Consider the following 27701-nt stretch of genomic DNA (forward strand, 5'->3'; position numbering starts at 1 on the left):
ATGGATGGCGGAAGGGTACCCCAGTTGCAGACAGCAGGCGAAATTTTAGTAAAATGCCCAGCTCTGCTATTATATTTATTTGGAGTCAACTGTAATTAGTATAGTTCTTTTTTAACATAAAAGCCCTTGTTACCATATCAAAATATTGCATCGAAATCAAATTGTATCATTAAAAAAAGAACCATTGGGCTTTCAATCGATACATATGGTATCAGTCAAAAAAAAAAAAAGTGTTGTTACACCGTATCCAGAGTGTATGCACTCGAGGAACAGAGGCCTTTACTACCCACGTCTTGAACTGAAAGTCGCTCCTCCTCTTCAAGGCTGACCAAACAAGGCAAGTGGCATTTCGGGGTGATACCAAGCGAAGCGCAATAAATAAACTAAATCCTCCAGCTCTAGGACATATCTGAAGCACCCTTCCTTCATATCAGTGATGCCACATTTCATTCCGACCAGCATATTAACACAACTTGACTCCCTGCCATCCTCTATCGCTGTTCTTTGGGCTGACAGACGACACCCCCACCCCCGAGACTTTCAACCTGTCCAAAACAATTGTCAGACACAATAAAAGACGTGATGGCGTTAGAGAGACAAACAAGAAACTTTTTATTTAGACCTTGGATTGAATCACACTGGTGGAACAAGCAGTGTAATACCACTGATTCCTGCTGGGATGTTTTATTATGCATGGGTGCAAAAGCAAAGAAAATCCTTCCCAAGTTATCATCTCAAACAAACGAATTACCTCTTAACTTTACATTTTTCTATGAGAACTGATAAGAAGTCATGAAGGCCTTTAAAACATAGGTACTCTTAGACAGTGATTTTAAAGTGAAAATAAATGTTTCAAGTCTACTTGCTTCTCAGCACTTTATTATATCATTCAAATAGTTCTGATGTACAAAGTATTCAAAATAAAAGACGAGCAAGGGAGGCCTTGTGTGCTTTGGGGACACGATGCAAACATGGATACTGACACAAAAGCCATATTTCCACCAAACAGTTGAGTACATTGGAGTTTGGCATGCTACCAAAGCATATTTCTATACAGGATGGAGTCTCATGATTGGCTGTCAGAATTATTACTGCCATCAGTACCATGTACCAACCTGCCGGGATGAAGAAATTCCGTCTGTTTTTGGAACAAACAAACATGCCACAGAGCAGGCAGAAGGAACACATGCTGGATGTTGTTGTGCATTCAACTCTTTTTGTTGTCTTGGTATGAAGCAATGTCCACGAGTGCTTTGATAACGGCGGTGTCCCAGATTTTGCTTTTACATTGCTTGCTACAATTGATTTGAAATACTGAAAACCAATCAAAATGTAATTTAAGAGTAGATTTTTAACTATATTCCAAGTTCCCATTGCAGCCACCTCTTGTCTTCAGTAAGTCAAAATCATGCTTTGTTGGTTGACACCAGGCCAGTGCCTTGGCAATTTAATCATAACCAATGACTTGCTTTCCCCGAAACACAAAAAGTCCTCGCAGCATCATAAAATACTTGCTGCACCTAACTATGCATCCTACACAGCCATGAGTCAATATCACCATAAGGTGCGTTCAACTAACTGCAAGCGGACAATATACATGCAAACCGGAAAATAAGTCAGCTTGCTGACTGGGTGGATAATAGCAAGGTGGACAATTTTGGCAAATGTTAGCACTTAATGAGCAAATGATGCACCGTCACTGAGGAAGATGACTCAGGTCGCAAGCTGCGTACTGCTTAAAACTGTGCCTTGAGAGACCAGTAACCCGACTTATGAGTTTATGAGCGCTGTATAGTGGCAGTGAACTCGACTCGCTTCACTATAAGCAGCACTTTAAGTCTTCTTCATCAAAAAAAAAGAGAGGCTTTAATCCATTTATTAATTCTACTCCTAATCTTAAATCAACTGTCAAACTAAGCATAAAAGTTGAATAACGTGTATATAAAACAAGCCCAAAGTCGCAACAACATAGATTAGCCTTTAAACCGCTAGCGTAATGCTAATGCTGACACATAATCAGAAACATATGACCCTTTAAGTCGCTGATTTGACTTGAGATGTGATTTGAGTTTTAACATGATCACAGACGGAATTAAACTCGTATCTCAGGGCAACACTGTATATTAAGAATTTCTGAAAAGATCAATTGCTGTTTCACTATTACAGAGCAAACATGCTAAACTTGACAGCATTGAGCTACACATAATATGAATATGAAACATGAGTGGAAATATCTCTGGTCAAGAAATCTTGACTACATTTTTTGATCACAGCTGCAAGTAAACTTCTCTAGATTATTTTCTTGCGCCGATTCCAAATATGCCTTTGTTTTTCTCGAGCACATCAGTTTTTAATATCAATAACATAATATCATCTATAGTCAAACATTTAGTAATATTTGTGAATTAAGTGTTAGGTTCATCAACAGGGCGATTTTATTTCTGAAAAATCATAGCAATTAATTACAAAGCATGCTAAGATCCATATTGCGCAAGGTTTTATAGGTCAAAACGTAGAACTAACATGAAAAAATCTCAAAAACCTTTTTTAAATTTGAAATAGCGTCAAAAATATATTTAGGGACATAAAGACATTTCTGATTAAACTTTGCTGTTGACCAGTGTATTTATTCTCTAACTATCCAATCTCTATTGAAGAAAGGAAATGCTGGTAGCGTCACATAACAGGATGATCGGCAATTTTTTAGGTACACATACAAACTGTTCTGTATGATTATGAAAACAGAATATGATCAGAATGACATTTTGTGGACAGTAAAACCTTATAGAAGATGATGAATCATTTTAAGCACTTTTTGAACCCAGGAGTCAGCAAAGCAGTGCGGACATGCCAAGATCACGTACAGCCAACACACACAAAAGAAGTTTAAAATAAAAGAAGCACATTTTTATCTGTGTTATGTTCTGTGAGCAAATGTTTACCTAAGGCACTTTAAAGTGATATTGACCCATAGCCATCCTATACCGATAATTAATCGGAGTTTGCTATTTCAACTTGCATAGTGGTGAGCTGCGCTGAAATGATCTGTACTAGTTGGTGGAAAGAGTTGCTTGAGTGAACACGGCACAGCTCTGAAAAACTGTGTGAGGCGGAGAGCGAGAAGTTTTGAAACCCCCCGCTGAACCTCAGACGGGGTTAGGTAGAGAATGATCAGGTCAAACCGAGGGGAAAAAAAAAGAGCAGGGGAGGGGAATGAGCGGGGGAGGTGTTCAGTACTTCTTCAACTCAACATCATCGGGTGGGCTCACTTCCACTTTTCTCTTGCCCACATCTTTCCAGTTGGTGCTCAGGACTGTACCGTTTGACTCCGTCTGCATGGAAGAAGAAAAATATTAAAAAAAATAAAAAAAATCACTGCAGTGGAGTGGAATGGGGCAGCTATTTTATTAGCAGTCTAGTTATGCAGCACCTCTCTGCTTCAAAACGCTTACATCTTAAATTAGTTGACGACAGCAGTACTGGTTTTATTCATTAGGAAAAAAAAAAAAAAACACTTGAGGGCTTAACCCGACTCAGAAGATTCAGTCGGATGACAGTCAGCACTTCACGCTGATGAATTGACTCATATGGGAGAAGGCCAAAAGTTTTTCGTCTCAACACCTCATGCAGAAGAAAATATTGCATCTGCCCAACTACTTCCAACAACCTGCAGCACATCCCTGTTGTAGCTGTGACAACTGCATTTGTGTGCCTCTGTTCATCACCATCTCCTGAGAATTTAGTAGGAAACGGTGCAAAAAGTTCATCACAATCAAGCGCGTTACGAGCACACGCAATTCCCTGCAGCAACGTACTCAAAGTAAAATGGAAAATAACCCCCAACACATTCCACAAAAAGGCAAAAATACAGTGGAACCTCTTCAATGGAACTATATCTGGTCTGTGACGCTGGTTGACCTCATTTGTTCGAACTTCAAAACAATTATTCCCCCAGAGAACATTCACCGGTACCCTTCTATGATGTCATCACAGAAAATATCATGAGATCTTTTGGGTTTTCTTTAGAGACCTCCACTGTATTTTGCAATACATATTCCTTTTACAGTTTTGTATTTTTGTCACAGTGCACGACTTCATACCAAAGCCTACTCAATTCTGATGAGAACAGACTCTGTACAAGGAATCATGGTGTGCCGTAATCCTCTGCTGGCAGGGAGTGAAAATTATGTTAATGTTTGCGCAAACGGGGAAAGAGTTACCCTGTGTGAGAAGGGTTGAATTTGACAACCAGTTACCCTGTCAGTGGCTCAAAACTCAACATATAGTCACACTCACAAAGGACTTGTTCATGGCGCGCCTGATCTCGTCCGAGCCGTCGGCGTAGATTTGCTGGAAGAGCTGGTTGAGCGCCGCGTCGCCCTCCAACTTTTCGTTCTTCTCCTCCTTGTTAATGTCCACCACCATCTTGTCCCATTTGCAGCTTTGCTGGGTCGATGTCGGATACTCATCTGTTAACAACAACAACAACGCTCGCTAGGACAACTGGTTCGGCAAAACTAGGCCGATGTGCAATGTTCCTCAATTACTGACACGTAAATGATTACCGTACTCTCGGGACTATAAACCGCTGCTTTTTTCATCACTCTTTGAACTCTGCGGCTTTTAATGCGATATGGGTTATTTATGAATTTTTACAGACGAGCTTCAAGATCGTCAATCTGACCAACGAAATGACCAAAAACGTCACAGTGGACCAATGAAACTATCCGAGTCTGCCCTCATACTTAATATTCATCAGCTAATGGCGGTTGGAGTGCAAAAGCGTGAGGGCGGGCGGGCGTAAATAAAGCAGACGTTTGTATGCGTAGCGATGCGTGACTGTTTAAGAAAAGATGAATCGACTTGAGTTTAATGAGCATAGGGAACCAGTGCCATAAATGCAGACATCTCCAGAGTGCGGCCTGTTGTTCGTTTGGTGAGCGAGTCCCACCATCGCCGGCGATGGAAGACAGAACAACAAGTCCGGGCCATGGAGCAACATCCCATAACGGACTTCTAAATAATATGTCCATACATCCCCTGCGTCTTTCCAACTTGTAACTACAGGTTTCCAAAGGTTATACTTTGGTATAACCGGCACGGTGGAGCTCATCTGTGAAACAATAAGCACATACCAGTGTTTCAGGTAATTTTTTTTTTTTTTTTTTTTTTTTTAAATCAATGTGCGTGACCTCATTCTTTGCATGTTATAATATGGAGACCCGCAGCTTTTAATACGAAGCAGCCAATGTATGTACAAATTTGCCTTTTTGGCCAATTTAGCGTCAATCGCTTTCAGTATTTTGCAGTCCATAAATTACGGTTGTTTTAATAAAAATTCATAAAACCAAAAAATCAAAGTCAGTTTTGAACTTTTAAATGCTTATCTGTGAACCCACATACGGTCAAATAACTTTTTTTTTCCTCATTTTGCATTTCAATGGAGAGGCATCCCATCATTGGATTTCTGCATTTCTTGCAAGGCGGCAATAACAGCTGAATGGGAAGGGTGATGCATGTAATCCAGACGCAGATTTGCATAAATAAGGCAGCAAATAAGCAGCAGACATATTGGGGGCAAGTGTAGACCCAAAGCAGTGTGATCTCATAATATGGGATGTCAACGCTTGTGTTCAAATGTGACAGTAGTAAACACAGACATGAGGTTGAGCTGGTTGAACGCAATGGATAGCCTGATTGCACACTTCAACGTTTCCATCTGCGTACGCGCTTGCATAAGCGAGTAATCCTTTTTGCAATAGAACGTGGGATAGAATACCAAGTCATATTAAGCCATCAGAACTCTCGTTTTCATTCTAGCTGTCACACTAATGGAAAAAACTGTAGGAGAGCTGGACTGCCTACTTTTATTTTAGTTCAGAAAAAATAAATTGGAAGGAGGGAGGGAGTGAGAGCAAGAGAGAAAATGAAGAGGAGGCTGAGGTAGGAGAAGCTGAGGAGGAGGAAAGTCAGCGGAGGTGGCACAAATGCAAAAACTATAGACTGACTTGGATTGAAGTGTTTGATGTTGGATTCCTGTCCCTCTCCCTCTAGCTTCTCCCATCTGATGGCATCTGCCTTCTTCATCTTCATCTCCACCTGACAGACGAGGGGAGGCGAGAGAAGGGGAGGAGCGGGGGAAGGAACAAGGGAGAAAACAATGTGTAACAAAATGTTTTTCTTTGGTGCGTGGGGACAAAAATAACACTTCTATTAGAGTGACAACTTGAAGATACATGACATCTGATCATTATTGAGGCCGGAGAGTGTCTGTTCTGAGCCGCCGTCGACTCAGGCTTGGTGAGAGCGCGCATTTGTGTGTGCGCACAGTGCGAGACCTTGAGAGATGGAGAATGAGAGAGCGCGAGAACGACACATCGGGGATATGCGGGGGCACAGCTAAATCTCGTACCGCACTGACAGACATAGTGCACTAACGAGATGCCTGTCAGCCAGAGGGCTAGTGTGAGAGATGGAATGAGCAGGATATGTGTGCGCGTGTGTGCGTGTGTGTGTGTGTGCGCGCGCGCGAGGGCATTATAGAGCATCTGATCCAAATTATTACAGCAAGAAAACATGAGAGGAGGAAAACAATGCAGCAAGCGCTGGCATGGACGTGCATTTAATGTTGAGCTGCCCTGACAGGACACACACCAGTGAAGCACGCAAGCTACAGTCCATTGTAACCCTTCGACCCCCCCCCCCCCCCCTTTGCCACCATCCATTAATGACGCGTGTGTCACATATGTGCATGTGTGTGAATGTGCAAGGCAGCGTTGGTTATGTCAGTGCAATTAAGGAACATTTCTGCTCTGCTGGGCAATGTGTTGCTACATTTATGAGGGTGCCAGGATTGAAGGGGGAATCGGAGGTGGCCAAGTAGTGAAGAGGAGGCAGAGTGGCACAGAGTGCAGACAGAGAAAAAAAAATCATAAAAAATACTGCTTCTACCTGACTAATTACCTTAGTGTGTGGCTTTGGTTTAGGTCCATCTAAGTAAGGGCCAACATTTGATGCATCGGTGAAGCCTGGTTCACACGGCAGGATAATCGGCCCGATTTTAGCCCTGACGATCGTAGGTCTGGGCCGACTCTCGAAATGGCTCCAAAGATAATCTTAGCAGGTGTGTGTGTGTGTGTCTCGGGCGCTCGGAAGGGCATCCGACCTCAAATCGGGAATATTCAATATGTTGGATTTTTTTTTCAGCCCAACTTCGCACTGTGTATGGTGTGCCCAGAGGACAAACGAGCTGCGCGCAGCCCGTTGACAGTGGCGTCCAGCCAATCAGCGAAGTGGTTAGCAAAGAAGCTCGGTGGGGATCCAAAATGAAAACAGTCATGGCGCAACAGAGCCCAACATCTTTTTATTTTGTGTCACTTTTTTCCTCTAAAAATAATTCGCAAACTAGCGCCACCGTCAAGACGCCACCTTGGACCCCTTCTGCCTTTTGATCCGCCATGTTTGTTCACTCCGAAGTCTCGTTTAATTCAGCACGGTTCCGCGTTATTTTCCGCCTGACATGAGAATATCTGTGAATGAAAGTGGTTCGTGTGTGATGTGTTGATCTTGCCGTGTTGATCTTGCCGCGTGGCTGCGCACCTCACACGGTACGTTCAAAACTGTAATACGCTTGATTTTTTTTCTAGTCACATGTGGGGTCTCTCAGAATTTGGAAGTCGGCTGACAATTTTAAAATCCTGCTATGTGAACCACGCTTTAGGAAAACAAAAAGGAAGTTAAATTAACAAAAAATTCAGTTTATTGGGCGCACTGGTTTATAATATGTATGCAGCATATCCATTTTCCCATTTTCTATACCACTGGTCCACAACAGGTTTTGAGCAGTGCCGTTTTGGTAGTTGAAGAAATGATACATTTTGAAATCAACGAATAACTGATTTCAATATCACTCAAAAGAATTGTGTTTATTATTTTTTCCATAATTTCCCAGCCCTGGATAGGAGTCTGACGATAACCCAAAAAGCACGTTTATGGAACGCGAGTACTGAGAAAACCACAAATAATAATCTAAAAAATGCCAGCCAGCGTTGCAGGTGACACCAGGGTCTTAAATATTTCTGTAGTGCTAAATGTGGTGGACTTTGTGTGTGCATTTGCCCGTGTGTGTGTGTCCGTGTGCGTGCTCCTGGGCCATACAACATTAATCTCCTGCCACATCTGCGTTTCCTGGCTTTTAACGACATGGCAGGCCAGGCGCCGTGTGCGTTTCCGTGTGTGTGACAGGCGAAGCGACGGCCCGTAAAGGGATGTGACAGCAGAACCACATGGAGGGCCACCACCTTCAGGACCTCAGGGGCCACACACAACCAACCATAGAGAGAGACACGCACACACATGCTATTTACAGAGCGGCACTGGGGTCTCGTGTCACTTGTCAAAAGCCCCCTCCTAAGCATCTTTTTTTTTTCTCCCCAGAACCCTGCGGATTTCAAAAAGTCACGGCTTGTACAACACATTAAAAGAAAGAAATCTGAACATTTTAGACCCTAACAGGCATGTAAATTAAAGAGGGAAGACCACGTCAGATATTAGCTATTTACAGAGAAGAGATGAGTTTGCAAATGAATGGATGAATAAATGTGGATTCAAAGTTGTGTTGAATGTATATTCGTGTGTTTGTGTGCACGTGACAGCCGTCCGTTCTGATCAAATACACTGGTGTGTAATTGGCTCCCCGTTGTGGCGGCGACCCCTGAGGTTGGAATGTCTGTCGTGGTGGTGGACAGGAAGAGGTCATACTGACAGTAACGTGCTAGCAACGACACACACGTGTAATGGGGAAGATGTTGAAAGATGATTATTTAGCCTCACTTTTCCAATTTGAATGCGTGCGCATGAGCACGATTTCCCGGCTTAGCGGCGCTCTGATAAGATTCCTTTAAAGACGGCGAGGAGATAAAAGCGTTAACCAGTGGCTTCTCAGCTCGAAAGATTATCAAAAAAAATAAATAAAATGGCTCCGGAGAACTGAAACGAGGCTTAGAATGCGCCATAGGTTGTGAGGTTTGCTCACATTGTTATGCAGGCATGCACACATCACCTATGGGCTCAAGTCGTTTTGGAATTCACTTACCAATGAGTGTGTGTGTGTACATACCGAAGGGCCACATTTACCAGAGGAGCCCAGTGGACCAAGCACACAGTCAGGGCTTTGTGGGAAAGCAAGCAGAGTATGAACACTCTGCCGCGTTATCCTCTAGGTAGGTGCATGAGTGAGTGTTTGTGCGGCTGTGCGACAGCGGTTGAGACAGTGCGTGACGTGTGTCGTGAGGGTCCCCGGAGACTAACCGAACAAAAAGTCAAAAAATGGGACATGAGGAGTTAAAAAGTGTTGCCTAAATTCAACATAGGCTGGTGTTGTGTCTCAGACCGGGCCCTTATTAAGTTACAGCAGACGTGCACCTTTGGTATGCAGTGTCCAGTGTTGCCATGGAAAAGCCAGGGAACTTTTTTTGTGCCGATTAGCCTCGATTCAGCACTCGGTAGCAAGTGGAGACGACGTGCACAAAGGAAGAGAAAGTTCATTGCAGATATTATTGAATTCTGGGGGGGGGGGGGAGTCTAAAAATTCTATGCTTCTCTAACATTCTTCCCTTTGACCTCTGAAAGTGAGAAATAGCTTTCAGACAGAACTTTTCCCAACATATTGTCAATTATTATTTTACAAAGCCATAATATGAAACACCTTGATGTGGCTGTATTTTCCAACTATTCCTAGCAAAAGTGTTCCACTTTTATCAGACTGTGAGAAAATCTCTTGCGCATAGCCCTCTTCAGGCTTGCACACTTTCAATGGGGATTCACAGGGCTCCGGGCAAACATTTTTTACTCTGGAGCACAGTAGCCCCTAACTTTAAAACTGGAGAAGCGCCGGAAGCAAATTTAGGGCCGCACACGGTAAACTGACTTGCAAAATAAATACGGTATTCACATTTTGCAAAACACAAATGTCCATATGCAAATAGTCACAATTTTCCACATGGCCAGCGACATATATGATTGGTTACAGTATAATCACAAAATCCTTGTCAATAAAAATGGTTAAAAAACAAACAAACACTTTTTGCCATTTCCTTGTTAATAATAACTTGGCACATTTCTACCCCTACAGCGTGCAAGTTAATCATCAAGCTATGCATACAACCAGAAAAAATGACATCGTCCCTGAAGTGTTTTGTGTTATTTGCACTACGTCTGCCGTGTGCCCACATGCACATCTCTTGTAGCAAGACAGCGGTGAAACATAAACACGTGATGTCGCGGCTAACTGCACTCATGCGTGGGTTGGAGATTTTTTTTATACTGTTTAGCCACATTGGCCAAGAGGTTTCATGACCCTGTGGCAACCCTGAAACTTCGCTAAAAATGCCACAAAAAGAACCTTTAGACCTTACGCTCAGGATAAAACCCGACAGCGGGCAAAAGTCTGAATCTGCACACAGTCATTAGCACACATCAAACTGTAATACCCACTAATTAGTTTATAGTTTTAAAACAGTGCCCTTCGCGCTCATTAAGCCTGTAATCACTTTAAAAGTGCTGAGGAACTCAAATGAGTGCAGCCTGGATGACTGCATGAGCAGGACAGAGGGTTTGAGTACATAGAGTGAATCCTCCAACTCATTGTGGATTTCCTCAATTCTTCTTCTTCAGAGAGCTTTACCAGCATTAAGTAACAATGGGCAGTGGCAGATTATATTTATTATTATTATTAGTTGTTTTTTTTTAAATGCCGCTTTAAGCATCAGCCTCAGTTTCGGTGAGCTGACTACTAATAAATGAATGTTCTAAAACATTTATAAAACATGCGTACATTTCCGTGTTTGATGCTAGTCCCATACAGTATTGAAGTAGAAATTGAGTAGAAATCTTTTGTCAAATGTGTTTCCATCCTCAGGGTTGGTTTTCCTTGTCCCCTTATGAGTTTTAATAAGTTGCGGGTGCTTATTTTCCCCCTGTCAACAAAAATTTAAATCACCAATTATGTTTATTCTGGAAAGTGGTACAACTTTGATGACGGCTCAAAATGCTGCAATGGGACAGAAATAAGGAAATGGGAAAATGACATTGCCCTGTATTTAATTAAAGCATTTCACATATTATATTACTATTGCTAAATAATAGTGGCTCTACGTTCAACTATACTGTGTTCCAAATTATTATGCAAATGAGGTTTTTCTCAGATTTTGATAGTTTATGCAAATGCAACTCAACATAATTTTCAAGTCAGCAACTGTTGGAGAATACTTTGAATGATTTAAAACAACTCTCCCAACTTTTTTTTTCAAATATAAAAACATAGGTTTTATTTAAATGCACTGTTCCAAATTACAGTGGTACCTCTACTTACGAAATTAATTGGTTCTGGAAGAAATTTCTTAACTAGAAAATTTTGTAAGTAGAGATGTGTTTTCCATGTAAATGCCCTAATCCGTTCCACGCCCCCCAATATTCAGACATAAATGTTTATAAACATGCATAAAAATGCATCAAAACATGTAACAAATACAAACATGTTACAATTAGATTTTATTGCACAATAAATGAGAGTTGTGCATAAAGTAAAAAACAAAGAATAGAGTAAAGAATAAAAATGATGTCATCTACCTGCTGTTCTCATCGCTTTTTGCCCTCTTTGGTTCATGTTCTCTCAGAAGTGTTTTTTGCCTGGCGTTTTGTAAACAACTGATTTAATAACGTGGCGACTGTCGATACATTACAGTCATATTCTTTGGCGAGATCAAACAAACGCATCCCCCTTTCATACTTTTCTATTATCTCTTGCTTTGTTTGTATGGACAAAAAAAACGATTTTCTCCTTTTTTTTCTTTTCCTCGTTTCTCCATCAATGTTTTGGGGTCCGTAGCGAATACTGTAATTCATGTAAAACTATCGGAACACTTCATGGCCCGAGGGGCGAATGACGAGGACGCTGCAAAGACATATCTATCACATATCTATCTATCTACCTGTCTATCTGCACACATATACGCATATGGTAGAGGTCCCTGTTAGCCAAATGAATGCCAGGTAGATGCTAGGTAATAGCCAATGGCAGAGCAGCTATGAGTATGTTGCGATCAGGAAACTCTGGAGCTGCGAGTAGCAGCCCATACTGTATTTTTACCTTTCGTATCCTGACATTTATTTCGTAACAATAGGCAGTATTTTCCTGTTTTGGCGTTTCGTAACTTGAAAATTTTGTATGAAGAGACGTTCGTAAGTAGAGGTACCACTGTATTCTGCACAGCAGTGTTTCAAGACATTTTATAGGTTGTAAAGAACAGAAAAAAAAAGTCATTTGTTGAATTTGCAGCATTAGGAGGTTCTATTTCAATGAAAACATTTTAAAAGGTCAAGTTATATTTAAACATAGGACCTTTTATTGAATTGCAGCCTCACAATTATTGCGTGCATTGGACATGTGAGTTTGTGGACAGCTTGAAATTTCCAGGATGTCAGTATAGCATCCTATAGGACGGCTCTATAGAGCTGCTGTTTGGACATCAACTGCCTCCCAACCTCATAGATCTTTTGCTACTGCCTTGCTTAAGGATGTTCTCAATAGGGTTGATGGTCAGGGGAGGATGGGGCGCACACACAAGTTTCTCTCCTTTAATGGCCAAAGCAGTCCATGATACAGACAAATACCTTGTGGCATAAGGTGGTGCATTGTCATGCATAGAAATGACTTGAATTCGCAAAGTTTTCTTCTTTTTTTTTTACCACCAAAGAAAGGTAGTAAGAAACTCCACATACTTCTCAAGAGTTCTTTTCCCACCTTCAGGAAACACCAAAATGGCCTGGCCAGCTTTTGCCCCATGATTACAGCTCAAAAGATGACTCATCTACCTTCCTGCTGAGGTTGCAGCCTTGTTTGGGACCCATCCTCTGTGTGGCCCCCATCCTCTCCTGACCTCAACCCTGGTCAGAACCTTGAAGCATCCTCAAGCAAAGATCTATGAGGGTGGAAGGCAGTTCACATCAAACCAGCAGCTTCGCGAGGCTAGTCTGATATTCTGGAAAGAAATCCAAGCAGAAGCTGTCCAAAAACTCCCAGGTTCATAATAATGCGTAATAATTTGCAACGCGGTGAGATGTTGATCAAACTTAGATTTGGTTGCCTATAAACATCTCAATTTATATTTGGAATACTTAATTTGCTCTGGAATCCGAACTGTTACTATCATGAATCCCTTTTTGCACAAGATATGTTTAAGAAATATTTATATTTAGTGCCCCACTAGCAGTAAATAACTTTCCTGATACAATACAGTACCATTTTATTTGTATAGCGCATTTTACAACAGCTAGCGCTGTAACAAAGCACTTTAAATACAAACAACAAAATAGCCATCATAATAATAATAAGTGACATTTTGGATTGTGCTGCCACTTGCTTTAGACTGAAAATGACATCACAGTGCCCAAGGGCTCAGCTTGTGAGCTTCACATAACCAAAAACCGAAAACAGGTGAGCCATGAAATAAGGCTTCAATGGATTTTCATCCTCATTCTTGAAATGTTTTTTTTACTATTTTAATGGTATCGGATTTATTGATATGACGTCATAAACCCTAATATCGAAGAAATAATTATCGGGCTGATAATTATCGTTCATACCTAATAGTTTAGTTTAATTTATTGTGAAAACCAGCTACATGCGCCTGTGCCTCTGCACACATCCAACTGCTTGTCTTGCTCATGTAAAACATTAGTTAAAAAGTAAGCAGACAAGCTGTCAAAATTCAAGAGAAAATATCATTAGTCCTACTTAAAATGCGGGTTTATCGCTACAGGTGATTCTCATGCACCAAGCCTGCTGTGCATAAATACGAGCGTAGCGACAGGCTCGTAATAGAGACAATGAAAATTAAAATTGTTGTGTCACATGCATTCGGCATTCAAAGACATGCCTTGCTTTTAATCCAGGCAAAATATCCAAAGCAAGGAAAAAAAAAAAAAAAAAACACCCAATTTCATTTCAACTTCAATTCCATGTCTTTGTGATGAGGGGACTTTCTGCAATTCTGATGTCCAAAACAAAATTAAAGAGTAGATTGGACATAAGTAACTCTTATTATGCCAATATTGGACAGAAACAACGCAGGGCTCTCACTTATTACAACTACTACATTTAACATAAATCAGAGTGGTATTTTCAACATGTTTATATGCCAATCCCCCAAACTATTCTAATTTGTGCAATTGCTCTACGGACGTGAAAAAGGGTGAGGACCACCGCTCTTGAGGATACAGCTTTGTGTTAATTAAAATGGCAGTTTTGAAGTCTGTTTCTACTTCATAAACTTGTCATCTGTCTCATTAAAACATTTTTAAAGTGTATGACTCATTGAGCAACAAGCACAGATGCCCATTTAAAATAATGATAAATGTTCACAGCCCTGTTTGAAAAAAGAAAACCAAATAGCTTACCTTCGTGGTGAGGATCCGGAAGTTGCTTTGTTGCGGGACGATGGGATGCAGAAGGTGGAGTTTGAGGTTGTAGTTTTCTCCGGATGGCAGCCTTATTGAGGCTGAGAGCTACAGAAAACACATCGATGTCAAGTGTTTACACAATCTTACTTAGATTTTAATGAGGTCTTGAGATCTCAAAAGCCTGACCATAAGCCACCGGTTGAACCATACAAAAATCTACACACAATGTCACAGAATTGATCATTTCAGAACAATCGCTCACACAGATAAAATCAAAATGTAAATGCTTTATGGATGTTGTTAAATTCTTCAAAGCGCTAAACACCTCCGAGACGCCTGTATGTTCTCAAGAATGAACATCTGATTTGGTTAGCGCCACAGCCGGAATTCTGCTGCTGTCCCCTTCAGCCGTAGAGTGATTAGAGACGATGGAGGGTCAGACAGCTCCTAACAGTCCGTCACTCATTGGGAGTGGGTGGGTGGCTTGCTCGCTTAGGGCGACACAACCTCGGCACTGTCCCAAATCTCCACACTTCTCCCAAGCCAAAAGTTGCCTTCATATCGAACATTACTCGAAACTCTACACAAGTTCTGTCTGTAGTTTGGCTCGGCAAACAAAGCTGAAAACACAGTGGCCCTGATTCAATTGGGCCTAAATGAATCCAAGAAATAATTCATCTGGGACAAAAGCTTAGACAGTTAGCTAGTCGCTTTTGGCAATTCTTAAAACAATCAGAGCCTTAATATTCATTGCATCAAGAATTCCTTTGCCGTCTATAGGTATACGGCTGCAGCACTCATCCGCCAGGGAAAAGAAATGGAACTCTTGCCTTTCATCTTTCATTTCCTTTGTATATAGTGACCTAATAAAACCGCAAGCATATCTGCCTTCACGCCACAGAGGGAGCTTTGGTGCAAAATACAGATGTGTGGCTATGTGATTTAGAACGAGGATTTCTTGGGGGTAAACTCCGTTTGTTATTCTTATTTTATATGAAGAAAGATAAAGTTGTTCCCCGGGGTGCCCTGCAGTCAGCCCGCTGAGAGACGGGAAAGAGTAGAAATATAAAAAATATAAAGGGGAGAGAAAGACGGCTATCCCTTGGGGCGGGGGCCCGGTGGGGCTGTTTCGAGATCAGTTGCACCTCCTATCTTCAGACAATTAGGAGGTTGCCGAATGTAGAGAGGGTAAATTGTTCTTAGATCTGTACTTTGGGGGCAACGTTAACAAGACACCACTAGAAGCGTAGTTGGCCTGTGGGGAATGTGGGAGAATGTCTTTGAGTCACGGACACGGCAAAGTCACACATTCTGTCAGCTCAGTCTGAATGGTACAAGCAAATACAGTAAATCTGCAACGCATCAGATGCGCCAATTAAACGGGCGGCTGCACATACACGTGAAAAGCCCAACATGTTTCAACTCAAGAAGGCATGCATACCTCTTTTTCCATGAAGTTGACACAAACACCGTCTTTTGGTACATTTCTTGCCATAACCGAGATGATGACTTGAGATTCTGTTTGGTACCAGTCATGTCTGTAAGAGATACACAATGAATGAATTGTTTGAAATACATTCAAATGAGTTGAAGGCCTCATTAGACAACCGACGATAGCAAACTTAAAACAACAACAACAAGAAAAACGTCAGAAACAGAAGTCATCAAAATTTGATTTGTACAGCAATCCCCTGCCTATTTCCGGTTTGTAAATTCTCCCATAGACAGTTTTTTGCAGCATTGCAACGATAGTCTCAAAATTATTTTAAATATGTGGCATATGACATTATTTACTTATTCGCTAATAATACACATTTTCAATAACAATGTAACTAACTACAGCAAGCTATCAATATAGAACACAATAAGTTGCATATCTTTAAGTATGTGCACATCATGTTCAAGTGTGTCCCTGCATGCAGTACAGTTTCTCAGAGTAATTTTGTGCTCTTTCCTGCCGGAAGATGCTGCCCAAAAAGCATGTCAGCTCCTTCCCAGCACCACACAAATGTTATAACGCTCCAGGAGAAGGTAAACCACCTGGATATACTCAAAGAACGACAACATCGTGCCATTACGATGTGAACGATTCTGCGATGCCATTGCCACTACCATGAAACCCTTTTTGTCATTATGAAGAAGCGACAGTAGCTGCCTCAAGCCTGTCAAAATATACGGCTTCTCCTGAAACGCCTGAGGAAGAGGCGGAGATGTAACACCACAGCCTTGCTGTGCAGTCATCTTCATTAAGGACGCATAGTGACTGTTTTTTCCCCCCCAGATACCGATAACCGATAACTTCCCCCCCCCCTTCAAACCAATACCGATAAACGATAACTTTTGTTGCATACTACAAATATAGCTGTTGTTGCAGCTTAAAAGAGTGAAACATTTCAATCTTAATTCCTACTAAAGCATCGAGGTCGGAGGGTCACAAAAGTGGTCAGCGGCAAAGTACAGTCGCATGATTTGCTTAAATAAACCGCTCTGGGAAAACGAAAGCCGTGTTGACAAATGGCTTTCTGTTACTTCTGAAGTCCCCACACAGCGGCACCATACTAGTGCCTATGTCATGTAGCACAAGCTTGGACATAACACGGAGGCTTATTAAATCACACTGTGCTTGTATCAACACATTCCACTAAAATACATATAAATACATAAATATGTGGTTGTGGTCTACTTACTTCACCTGTGGCACTGCTGGTATTTGCTGCATCATGTAGCCCCAAAGACAAAAATATAATAAAAGAAAAACATTTTAATGAGCAAGAAACGGAGTAGAGAACGAATAGCGAAGATATATACAAGACTTTGTGGGGCTGCTGTACAGAGAGCAATTGTGTTATTGATGGGGAGGACAATGACTCCCCCAGGTGGCCATGCAGAGACACACTCACCGTGTCAACCCTGCCGTTGTGCGTCTCTTCTGCAGGATGAAAAAAGAAAACATCTGGTTGTGAGGCAAATACTTCGAGCCTGGCTTTTCCTCAATGTTTATTTTCAACAGCAGAGAATGCTGACAAATAAGAAATGCCACACACAAACACACAGTCACATTTGCCACCAATTTGGCCCGCCCACGCCCAATAAACACCTTGTGAGCACGACCGAGCCTGATCATATGTCATTCGATTATTCACTGACGCCAACATAGAGAGAACAAGGACAGCAAAGGGGAACGAGACGATAAGAAGCATGTTATGTTGTCCTAATCAGGTCATGGATGAGTGTGGGTACTTGTCTGCTGTCTTGGTGTGCTTATGAGGGGGATCGGTCTAATTGGGGCTCTCTAACACTGATTAATCACACCCTGCTGGGAGAAGCATGTTTACCCGAGATGGTCCTGACAACATGATATACAGCTTTGATTGAACCAGGCAGCTCTGCTTCAGCAGATTTTTTTTTTTATGTAGAAGGGATATTTTTAAAAAAATACACCCCTGTTGAATTGGCAGCTTTTGTGATGGGAAAACCCCCCAGATAATTTCAATTTTTTTCCCCCAACTGTAATGTGACATAACCTGTACAACTCAGTCTTTTAAGAGGAACAATAAATAAAACAGGCACAATAACATAGTTAAAGAAATATGCTGCACCTTAGACTGATTACAGAATGTAGTCTTCTTGCAAACACATGAGGCGTGACCAAATCAACTGTTTGGAACATTCTTAAAAAGACAGAAAGAACCGGTGAGCTCAGCAACACCAAAAAAAGCTGAAAACAAGTGTGCTGGATGACAGACAAATGATTTCCCTTTGTCAAGAAAAGCCCCTTCACAATGGGTGTGGGTGGCCAGATCAAGAGCACCTCTCCAGGAGGCATGTGTATCCGTGTCCCAGTCAACAATTAAGAGACAACGTCACCAGAGGGAATACAGAGGTTTCACCACAAGGTGTAAACCATTGCTGAGCCTCAAAAACACTTCCAAAAGTTCCTGTACAATTCTGAAACAACATCTTATGGACAGATGAGACAAAGACCAACTTGTACCAAAATGATGGAAAGAGAATAATATGAAGAAGGCAAAGGAACTGCTCAAGATGCAAAGCGTAGCACCTCATCTGTGTAAGCATTGTGGTGGTTATATCATTGCGTGGCCATGTATGGCTGCCATCGAAACTGGATTCCTTGGATTTATTGATGATGCGACTGCTGGCAAAAGCAGCAGAATGAATTGTGAAGTAATATTATCCGCTCATATTAGAGCAAATGCTTCAAAACTCATTGGACAACGCTTCACAATGCAGATGGACAATGACCCAAAGCACACTGCGAAAGACACTACAGCTGCAGCAGAGCCCTGCCAGAGCATCACCAGAGATGAAAGTCAGAGTCTGCTGAGGTCCATGACAATGTGATTCATGATCATTTTAGCTTGTCCAATTACTTTTGATCCCTTAAAAATCTAGAGTCACATATAAAATGTGTTGTAATTCTGACACCGTTCAACTGATTTGGATGTAAATACCCTCAAATCAAAGATCAGAAAATGATGCTGTTAATGGTCATAGGCAATCGATATCCACCTTTATTCCTAGACCCCATGAGCCTTGGCATGAATTGTGGAGGCAACTTCCCTTTTGGACCGCAACCGGCATTTTGTTTATAGGGTTACTGGTTGCGCAAATCCACTTTCTATGACAGTTACAGACTTAAACAACGTATGAACGTTAATTGTTGCAGGTTAAAAGAGAAAACATTTCAATCCCACTTCTGACTAAGCTAGCCGGGTAAGAGGACGACATCAAAACAACTGAACTTTCTCACTTCAGACGGTGAGGCAATGAGCAATCTCAAAAGCTCTGACTCGTATCAGTGTCTGCATAGTAAGAAAGTTGGTCACATTTTGCTAAAAGAGGTTGAACAGTCTTATAAAACGTAAAGCAGACGTAGGAGCCAGTCAAACCCTTAATTGTATATCAATCCCACTACATGGTTACCGCTAGGGATGGGAATTTCGACTAATTTGCCCGCCGACTAGTCTCAAATTTTATTTGCGATTAGTCGACTAGTCGCAAATTTTAATTTCTATAAGGAAGAAAACTTGAATTTTAATACATACTGAATTCAAAGTTTAAAATGGAAATGTTGTGTGTATTTAGAGGCTATTTTAGCCCAAACATTCAGGACAGTTTGTTCATTTAAATTCTATTGATGTAACAATAACTGACTGAATAAAAGTGAACAATTGTAAGAGAAATACATTTCTGATACATTTGCCAATGCAATGCATGGCATTTATTATGAATAATGTAATGAGTAGTGGTACCAACTCCCAGGGTCTCATTCGCTTGCACCATGTTAGGCTAGGTTCCCACCGCAGACAAATGCGACCCAGATCGGATTTTTTTGCCCATATGCAATCTGTATCTGATTTTTTTTATGACAGTCTGAACGGCTCAATTCCGATTTTTTCAAATGCGACCTGGGTCGCTTTCATATGTGGTCCTAGATCGGATACGTATCCGATCTTTTCCAATGTGTTCGCGGTCTGAACGGCCAGGTCGCATATACTGTATACGACATTGACGAGCCCAAGATGCGCTCAGGGGTATCGAATCTGCAAAGTTGTTTTGAGTAACACTATTGACTTTATATTTTACTTTAATTTAATCCCACTTGAAACGTGAAGCATAAAGTGGACATTTATGGCGATCGTAGTAATTCAACCACGGCTCAGATAGATTGATTTTTACGCACGGTTATGACGTGACGTCATCGTTAGTGATGTCTCCATGAAATGAGATAATAAAGCCTCGCCTCATAATTTCCCCCAAATACTGTATTTATTTCTCCCTGCTACCTAATCGCTTGAATGCCACGACGCGCTGGACCACATTTACTTCCGCAAACACAACGTCGGGTGCGACGTCCTCTCTTCTTCTGCGCAGGCTGGCCACTTTGACGACGCATGTGTTCATACAGCAGACAAGACAGAGGTCGCATTTGTAATGTAATATGAACGTTCACGGGGGAGCAATTCTCTCTCTTGGTGCTCAGCATGTTTACAGAGGCCGAGGCAGAGGCGTGTGGAACAAGATGCGTGATACTTAATGCCGCGTTTAACCGACTAGTAAAACACAAAACGTTTAATAAATCGTAGACGGTTAAACGGTTAAACGACTAGTCGCGCACATCCCTAGTTACCACATCAATTGTTTGCTCCAAAAACAAAGGAAAAGCTGCTACATAATAACAGCAACAATCTTAATGCAGACTAAGATGAAAATTATGAATCATTTAACAATGTATTGTCTGTTCTGAAATTATTTATTATTACTGAATGCAAGTTTAAAAAAAAAATAGCTCTTGAAGCCACAGACTCAACTTTGTCTGATTGTTCGCACAACCGACAACAAGTTCCAAAGATGTGCAGAAGATTTTTAAATGTTACGGGTGCTTGTGATCGTTTAGAAAAGAAAAAAAAAACAAAAAAAAAAAAAAACATCCAAATAAATCGCTCCAGGAAACAAAGGCCGTTGTAACAAGTATCTCACCGCTACTTCCTGTGTGTTACAGGAAGTCGCCTCCGCAATTGTTCCTCATAAGAACCCTCGGAATAAAGTGGATACAGACGACACTGCATACTCTCGGTTCGACACTTGTAGATTTGCATATTCACAGATTTTTTCTCCCAGTTTTTTGGGGGAAAAAATAAATACAAAATTAATTTCCCCCTTCCTCTGTGCAGTTACAATATTTGAGTTGACTTGAATGCCAAAATCACCAACCAGCAAGTAAGATGGAAAATCATATATAATTATAATAATGTCTTATTTCTGTAGGGAGTGCAGACAGCTTTAGCGTCATATTGAAAACTTGCTAAACTTAGCAACACCAAGGGGGAACAGGGTGAGGGGATCTCAACAAAATCAACAACAAACTTTACAACACACTGTGGATAATACTCACCACCCAACATTTCCTCACAGCGCTTGATCCAAATCTCAAACGATTTGTCAGAAACTGTCAGAAACACAAAAACAAAGGACACTCAATTTTTGCAGTATAAACTTACACACAAAATATGTCTGTGAAGGCATCTGAGGGCATCTTAAGGTGGTAGACCTATTTGTGAGGAAAATCACACGGGTTAAGGGGTGGAACTTTTTACAGATAAACTGTGATAAAACTTCAAACACTAAGTAATAAAGCTTCAAACTAATCATTGTCACTATTGTAGTGTAATGTAACTCTTTTCCCCAAAAAACAATGACCTATATGTTTAGACTGCAAGTACAGTGCGCTGACTGATATGTCGGCTGCTTTATCTTAACTGTAGCTATGCGTGTTAATTTAGCATGTAAACAAAGAAGGTGCAGTATTACAGATAAAACCACAATCAGTCTGTGTCCACTCATTCCTGCCCTGTAGGGAATTACAGTGAATTACGTATCTTTGAAGTCTGAACTGTCTAAACTGTCGGTGCAAATGACTAAACTGTGGGTACACATTAGTAAAATGGGGAAAGAGATTACAGGGTTTTTCCTGCCTCAAATTGAGGCAGAGGTGGTACCATCCTGACCATGCGCCATGACGTGCATGTATTCTGTAAATTCAACTGACTCACTTTCTTTTCCTTTATTAAAACTAGAGCCACCATTTTTTAAGTAGCCATACTCCTATGTCTGCTTCGCGATAGGTAAGACTGTGTCCAACCCCTTTTAACAAAACGGGACAAACTTTCTTACTACGTAGGCACTGATACGTCTCCAAGCTTTTCAGATTGCTCATTGCCTCACGTCTGAAGCGACAGAATTTCGGGAAGTATTTGATATGATATTTCAGATTTTCTTTTATAATAAATATGCAAAAATGTCTATATTTCTGTTTTTTTCTGTCAAGATGGGGTGCTGAGTGTACACTAATGAGAAATAAAATGAACTTTTTTGATTTTGGCAAATGGCTGCAATGACACAGAAAGTGAACAATTTCAAGGGGTCTGAATACTTTCCGTACCCACTGTATGAGGCAAAACAATCAAATACTCTTCCACTGGATGACACATGTACATAATTAACCTGTATATTAGGGATGGGAATTTCGACTAATTTGCCCGCCGACTAGTCTCAAATTTTATTTGCGACTAGTTGACTAGTCTATAAGCAAGAAAACTTGAAATTTAACACATATTGAATTCAAAGTTGAAAATGCAAATGTTTTGTGTATTTACAATAGGGGCTATTTTAGCCCAAACATTCAGAACAGTTTGTTAATTTAAATTCTATATTTATATTTATTTTAATAAATGTTTTTGTATTATTTTTCACAAGAGCTTTATTTTTGAGAAATTCAAGACAATACAATAATGCAGCTGTTACTGAAAGCATGCTAATGAACACCAATTGATTGGCTAACCTTGTCTTGCTTTAGAAAGAAAATATATATGACAAACAACGCTGCATTTTAAGGGCAAGCAAGGAATGCTTTGTCTCTTCCACTTTCGAATAATGGCGGCAATAGTTGTCACCTTCTCACCAAGCCTATAGCTGGTTTTATTACGCCTTCCAGCCTTGTGCATGTCAACAAATATGCATGTTTGACTAATACAGTTTCTTACCATAACCAATTAACAACCACATAAAATAGAGACTGTTAATTAAGCAATTTGTACTGAGCAAAGTTTGGCAGGGGATCAAATAATACCCTACGCTGTATATATTTAAAAATGGCAGAAAGAGGGTTGATTGCAAACAGACAGACAAACGCATGATACAAAAACATTACCCACCATTCAGTTGTTGTCCCTGAGTGAAAGCTGCATGGGCTGACTCATAGTGGTTCAGATGGTACTCTGCTATTCTGTAATTATGGAAATATTAAAAGCAAAGAGCTGGTAATGTTTCACTGATTCAAACAGCCCAAATGATCCAGGAGAGTAAAGGATGAGAATGAGGTCCGTAAAAATACAATTTAAATGAACAATGCAAGAGGCTTAATAGTACTATTTGAATAGAGCACAAAAGTGGTTGCAAAATGAGTAATGTTATATGAGAAATGCATTGATTATTTTGTAATTATTTATTGGTTAAAGTAGGGATGTCACGATATCCAAATGTCATGATACGATAATATCACAATACAAACCTCACGCTACGATAATTATCACGATATTGTGGGGAGGTTGGCGATATATAAAAAGCTTTTATACGATACTGTATAAAAGCTCTGGATATTGTAAAAAAATAAGCTCATATTAAAAAAACTATAAAACTCACAATATTCTATTTTTTCTACATAATAACAGCATTCACAAAGTAATAGGCTTGGCCAATCATGTGCTCCTATTGGCGGTGAGCGTGGGTCTTAAACACAAGTGGCATCAAAATAAACTGCACTAATAAATTAACAACCAGAGTGTGCTGGAACTGCACAAATGGAAAACAACTTGGGCTTTAAAACAAATTTGCTGCTATTAATATCGTGACATGACGACAACGATATATCGAGGTGATTTGAATATCTTTTGAGTATCGTGATACCGCCGATATTGTGACATCACTAGGCTAAAGGCATTCTGTATATTTATCATGAATTTTCTCAACACATTTGACTTAAATTGAAAGCTATTTTCTTCAGTATCAGACCCCCACACCCACAGTACACACCCCGTCCGCATGAAGGCAAGGGGAAGACCTGGATTCAGCTGCTGCACTTTCTTGGCATCATTAACAGCACCTGTAAAAAGGTGACGCAAATTATGCTATGGTAAGTCTGTTTTTTTTTTTTTTTTGGTCTTTTTCTTCTTAAATATGGGTAGTACATGCAACTCAAGGGAAAATGACGGGAGCAAATGCTCTGTTCTGCAGTGTCCAATGTCCACTCAGGAAAAACTCATCTAAAAGTATCCTGAATGTTTGTTCATGGAAGCCAATATTCCTATTGAACATTTCAAGTAAGGTTTCAAAATCCTGAAAAAGAGGTTAAAAACATGCAGACTTACAGCTGTAGTTTTTGAGAAGTATGTAAGCATAGGCACGCTGACAGAGCCACTCAGAGTTGTCAGAGTCTCCTTGCAAGGCTTCGTTCAGTGCCTTCAAAGAGAAACCATTCATATTAGCGATGCATATACAGTACAGAACTGAGCTTGTTTCTAAAATTTTAGATACATTCAAGTGAGTAGATTTATAAATGCTACATGTGTGTAACCATGAATGGCTAATATTGAAGCTCAAATATTTGGTCCCCATATCTGAAATCTGAGTTGAGTACTAAGCAATTCCTAAAACTGTACAACTTTTAAGTATAACTGTTCCTCCCACATTCTAAAAACTTGCATTGAAGGTTAAGCGAATACTCTAAATTGTCCAGAGGTGTGATATTGGGCTGCCACAAACTATTATGCTAGTCGACTAATCACCAACAGTAGTTGCAATTAGTTCACCAACAGTAGTTGCAATTAGCCGACTAATCGGATCATATGTAAATCGTACCAGCAAGCAGCTGCTCTGATTTAACTAAGGGTGCACATAAGAGGTGGACAAGTGCGCTTCGATTGCCTCAGTGCGAATCTGTGTTCTATGCATATTGCCCAGTGCACACAGTCGAAAAAGTCAAGTTAGCAGCCATAACAATTGCTTACTTGGGTTCACATCAGAATAAAAGAAAATTAAGGCTAGGTTCACACGGCAGGCAAATGTGACCCAGATCAGATTTTTTTTGCCCATATGCAACCTGTATCTGATTTTTTTATAACAGTCTGAACAGCTCAATTAGGATTTTTTCAAATGCGACCTGGGCCACTTTCATATGTGGTCCTAGATCGGATATGTCTCGGATTTTTTTAAATGCGACCGTAGTCCGAACTGCCTGGTGGCATATATTCGACATTGACGTCGGAGCCCAAAATGTGCTCCGTGTGGGTAGAGGGAGAGTACTGGCAGCGGGAAGATCAAATCAGCAAAGTGGTTTTGAGTACCAGTATTGACTTTATATTTGACTTTTAATTTAATCCATCTTGTGACATGGTGATAGTAGTAATTTAGTCACAGTCCATTTTTTTATGCGCAGATATGATGTGAGGTCTTCTTTAGGTCTCCGTCTCTGTGAAATCGAGTGAAAATGCTCGCCTCATCATTTCCCAAAATATTGTCGTTCTAGGAGCTGCACAGTGGTCAACTGGTTAGCACGTCCGCCTCACAGTTCAGAGGTCGTGGGTTAGATCCCGGCCTCCCTGTGTGGAGTTTGCATGCTCTCCCCGTGCCTGCGTGGGTTTTCTCCGGGTACTCCGGTTTCCTCCCGCATTCCAAAAATATGCATGGTAAGTTGATTGGACTCTCTAAATTGCCCCTAGATGTGATTGTGAGTGCGGATGTTTGTCTCTGTGTGCCCTGCGATTGGCTGGCAACCAATTCAGGGTGTCCCCTGCCTACTGCCCGAAGACAGCTGGAATAGGCTCCAGCACGCCCCGCGACCCTTGTGAGGAGAAGCGGTACAGATAATGGATGGATGGATGGATGGTCGTTCTACCTCCTACCGAATCGCTCCACTGTAGAAATTCACCGACACGCTGGACCACATTTACTTCTGTAAACACTACGTAGTCTCTTCTTCTGTGCATGTGGATCATTTTAGGGACGCATGTTAATACACGAGACACACCGAGGTCGCATTTGTAATGTAATATGAATGCTTACACACACACAGACGCACGCACGCACGCGCGCGCACACACACACACACACACCCACACAAACACCCCCACACACACACACACACACACACACACACACACACACACACATTGGTTGCACCCCTAGTTTTTGTTTGGGTTTTCGTTTAAAGCATCTTAAAACACATTTTTTTAAGACCTGGACTCCAATATGACTAGAACTGATTTTGATTTACCAATGTATGTGTAAATGGGTGACTTGGTAACGCCCTTTGGGCACCATATGGTGTAGATGAAGCGCTATATAAATGCAGTACATTTGATTAGATTTTCATTTGTATTTTTTGTAGTATCAAATGATACATGTGACTCTGTATTTAATATAGGGATGCCTTTACCTTTGTTACTTCTCCCAGTTCAAAGTGCGATTGAAATAAAATGTGCAATCTTACGATGCTTTTCTATATGTTTACATCACAAGTTACCATGGCGATGTGTCGCACTTGAAGAAAACCTCATGTGGGCTTCACATACTCACGAAATCTTACGTTTCCCCATAGTTGATCTACATATGAAGTTGTTTCATACACTGAATCACAAACAAATATCACTGCACAATAAAACAAGAGGGTGCAATGCTACCTTCGCTAACTAGGCTAGGTCGTGACAATCAAAGCCAACGCTAACGTTAGCCTGCGTGCAACCAACATTTTCTTATAAAGCTAGTAGCCTACATTGCTAACAGCTCCGTGCCATCACGACCACTTGCTAATCAAAGATTTGATACATGTGTTTAAAATCAGTTTAAGGCTACTAAATGTTTACCTCGAGAGCTTTCTGTGGATCTTCGTCAATGAGGCTGTCAGGGAAACGGCTAAACCAGAAGGAAATAATAGCAATTTAAGAGCTAAATAGTGTAGCGTATGCAAAATCGTGTGGGGCAGATAAATGTTATCTATTTATGCTTCTTATTATTATTTGACTTACAGTTCAGTAGCCATTGCTTTGCTGCTAGTTGGACTGGTAGAGCACTACTTTCGCCAGCAGAACCTCTGGTGTGACGATACTTCCGCTGAAGTTGCTAGAAGCCGGAAGTAAGTTTTTTTTTCTTGAGGACGGCTGGCATGAAACAAAAATAAAATAAACAAAAATAAAATTGTATAGCATTGCTAAAGTAATGAGTTCATAAGTAATAATACGATAATATAATCATCGATTACGTTGAAATACACCAGTATGCAGTTATACTCTTTAAATGTCTCTTGAGTATTAAGGTTGCCAATCCCGTCTATCCTGAATGAATAAAAGTGGTCCGAGGATTTTTGTCAAAACATTCTGAAAGACAATACTATGTGATTATTATGATTGTTTTGTTTGCTTGAAGAGCTCAATCGTGCCATAAAACGGTTACGTTTCTGAACAATTATGGTATGATAAAGCTAGAGCAATAGTGCCATATATTAGATCACTCAAGGTAACCTTCTTGAAAGTAATCAGATTGGGAACTAGCGTTTCTCCAAAAACCAGTGCCTTTGCAGTACAGTACATTTTTGTCTGGAGCAGGACTTGAACAGCAACCCACTGATTCCAAATCCTAAATCCTTAGACAAGATCTTAAAATTGACT

General features: G+C 40.8%; 1 protein-coding gene across 1 annotated transcript; it reads right to left on the reverse strand.

Moving 5' to 3' along the window:
• Positions 1-583: 583 nt before the first annotated feature.
• Positions 584-27167, reverse strand: sugt1 (SGT1 homolog, MIS12 kinetochore complex assembly cochaperone). Its single transcript, XM_086043508.1, has 13 exons — positions 27063-27167; positions 26901-26949; positions 24408-24498; positions 24073-24142; positions 23196-23266; positions 21377-21430; positions 17361-17389; positions 17148-17173; positions 15902-15998; positions 14458-14565; positions 6009-6099; positions 4297-4469; positions 584-3332 (listed from the first exon to the last, which is right to left on the reverse strand). Exons 1-13 carry the CDS (start codon positions 27074-27076, stop codon positions 3231-3233), a joined length of 975 nt encoding a protein of 324 aa, XP_085899634.1. The 5' UTR covers positions 27077-27167; the 3' UTR covers positions 584-3230.
• Positions 27168-27701: the final 534 nt, after the last annotated feature.

This window comes from Filicampus tigris, chromosome 10 (genome assembly GCF_054856515.1).
Source record: "Filicampus tigris isolate MCC_2025a chromosome 10, RoL_Ftig_1.0, whole genome shotgun sequence".
Classification (NCBI taxonomy): domain Eukaryota; kingdom Metazoa; phylum Chordata; class Actinopteri; order Syngnathiformes; family Syngnathidae; genus Filicampus; species Filicampus tigris.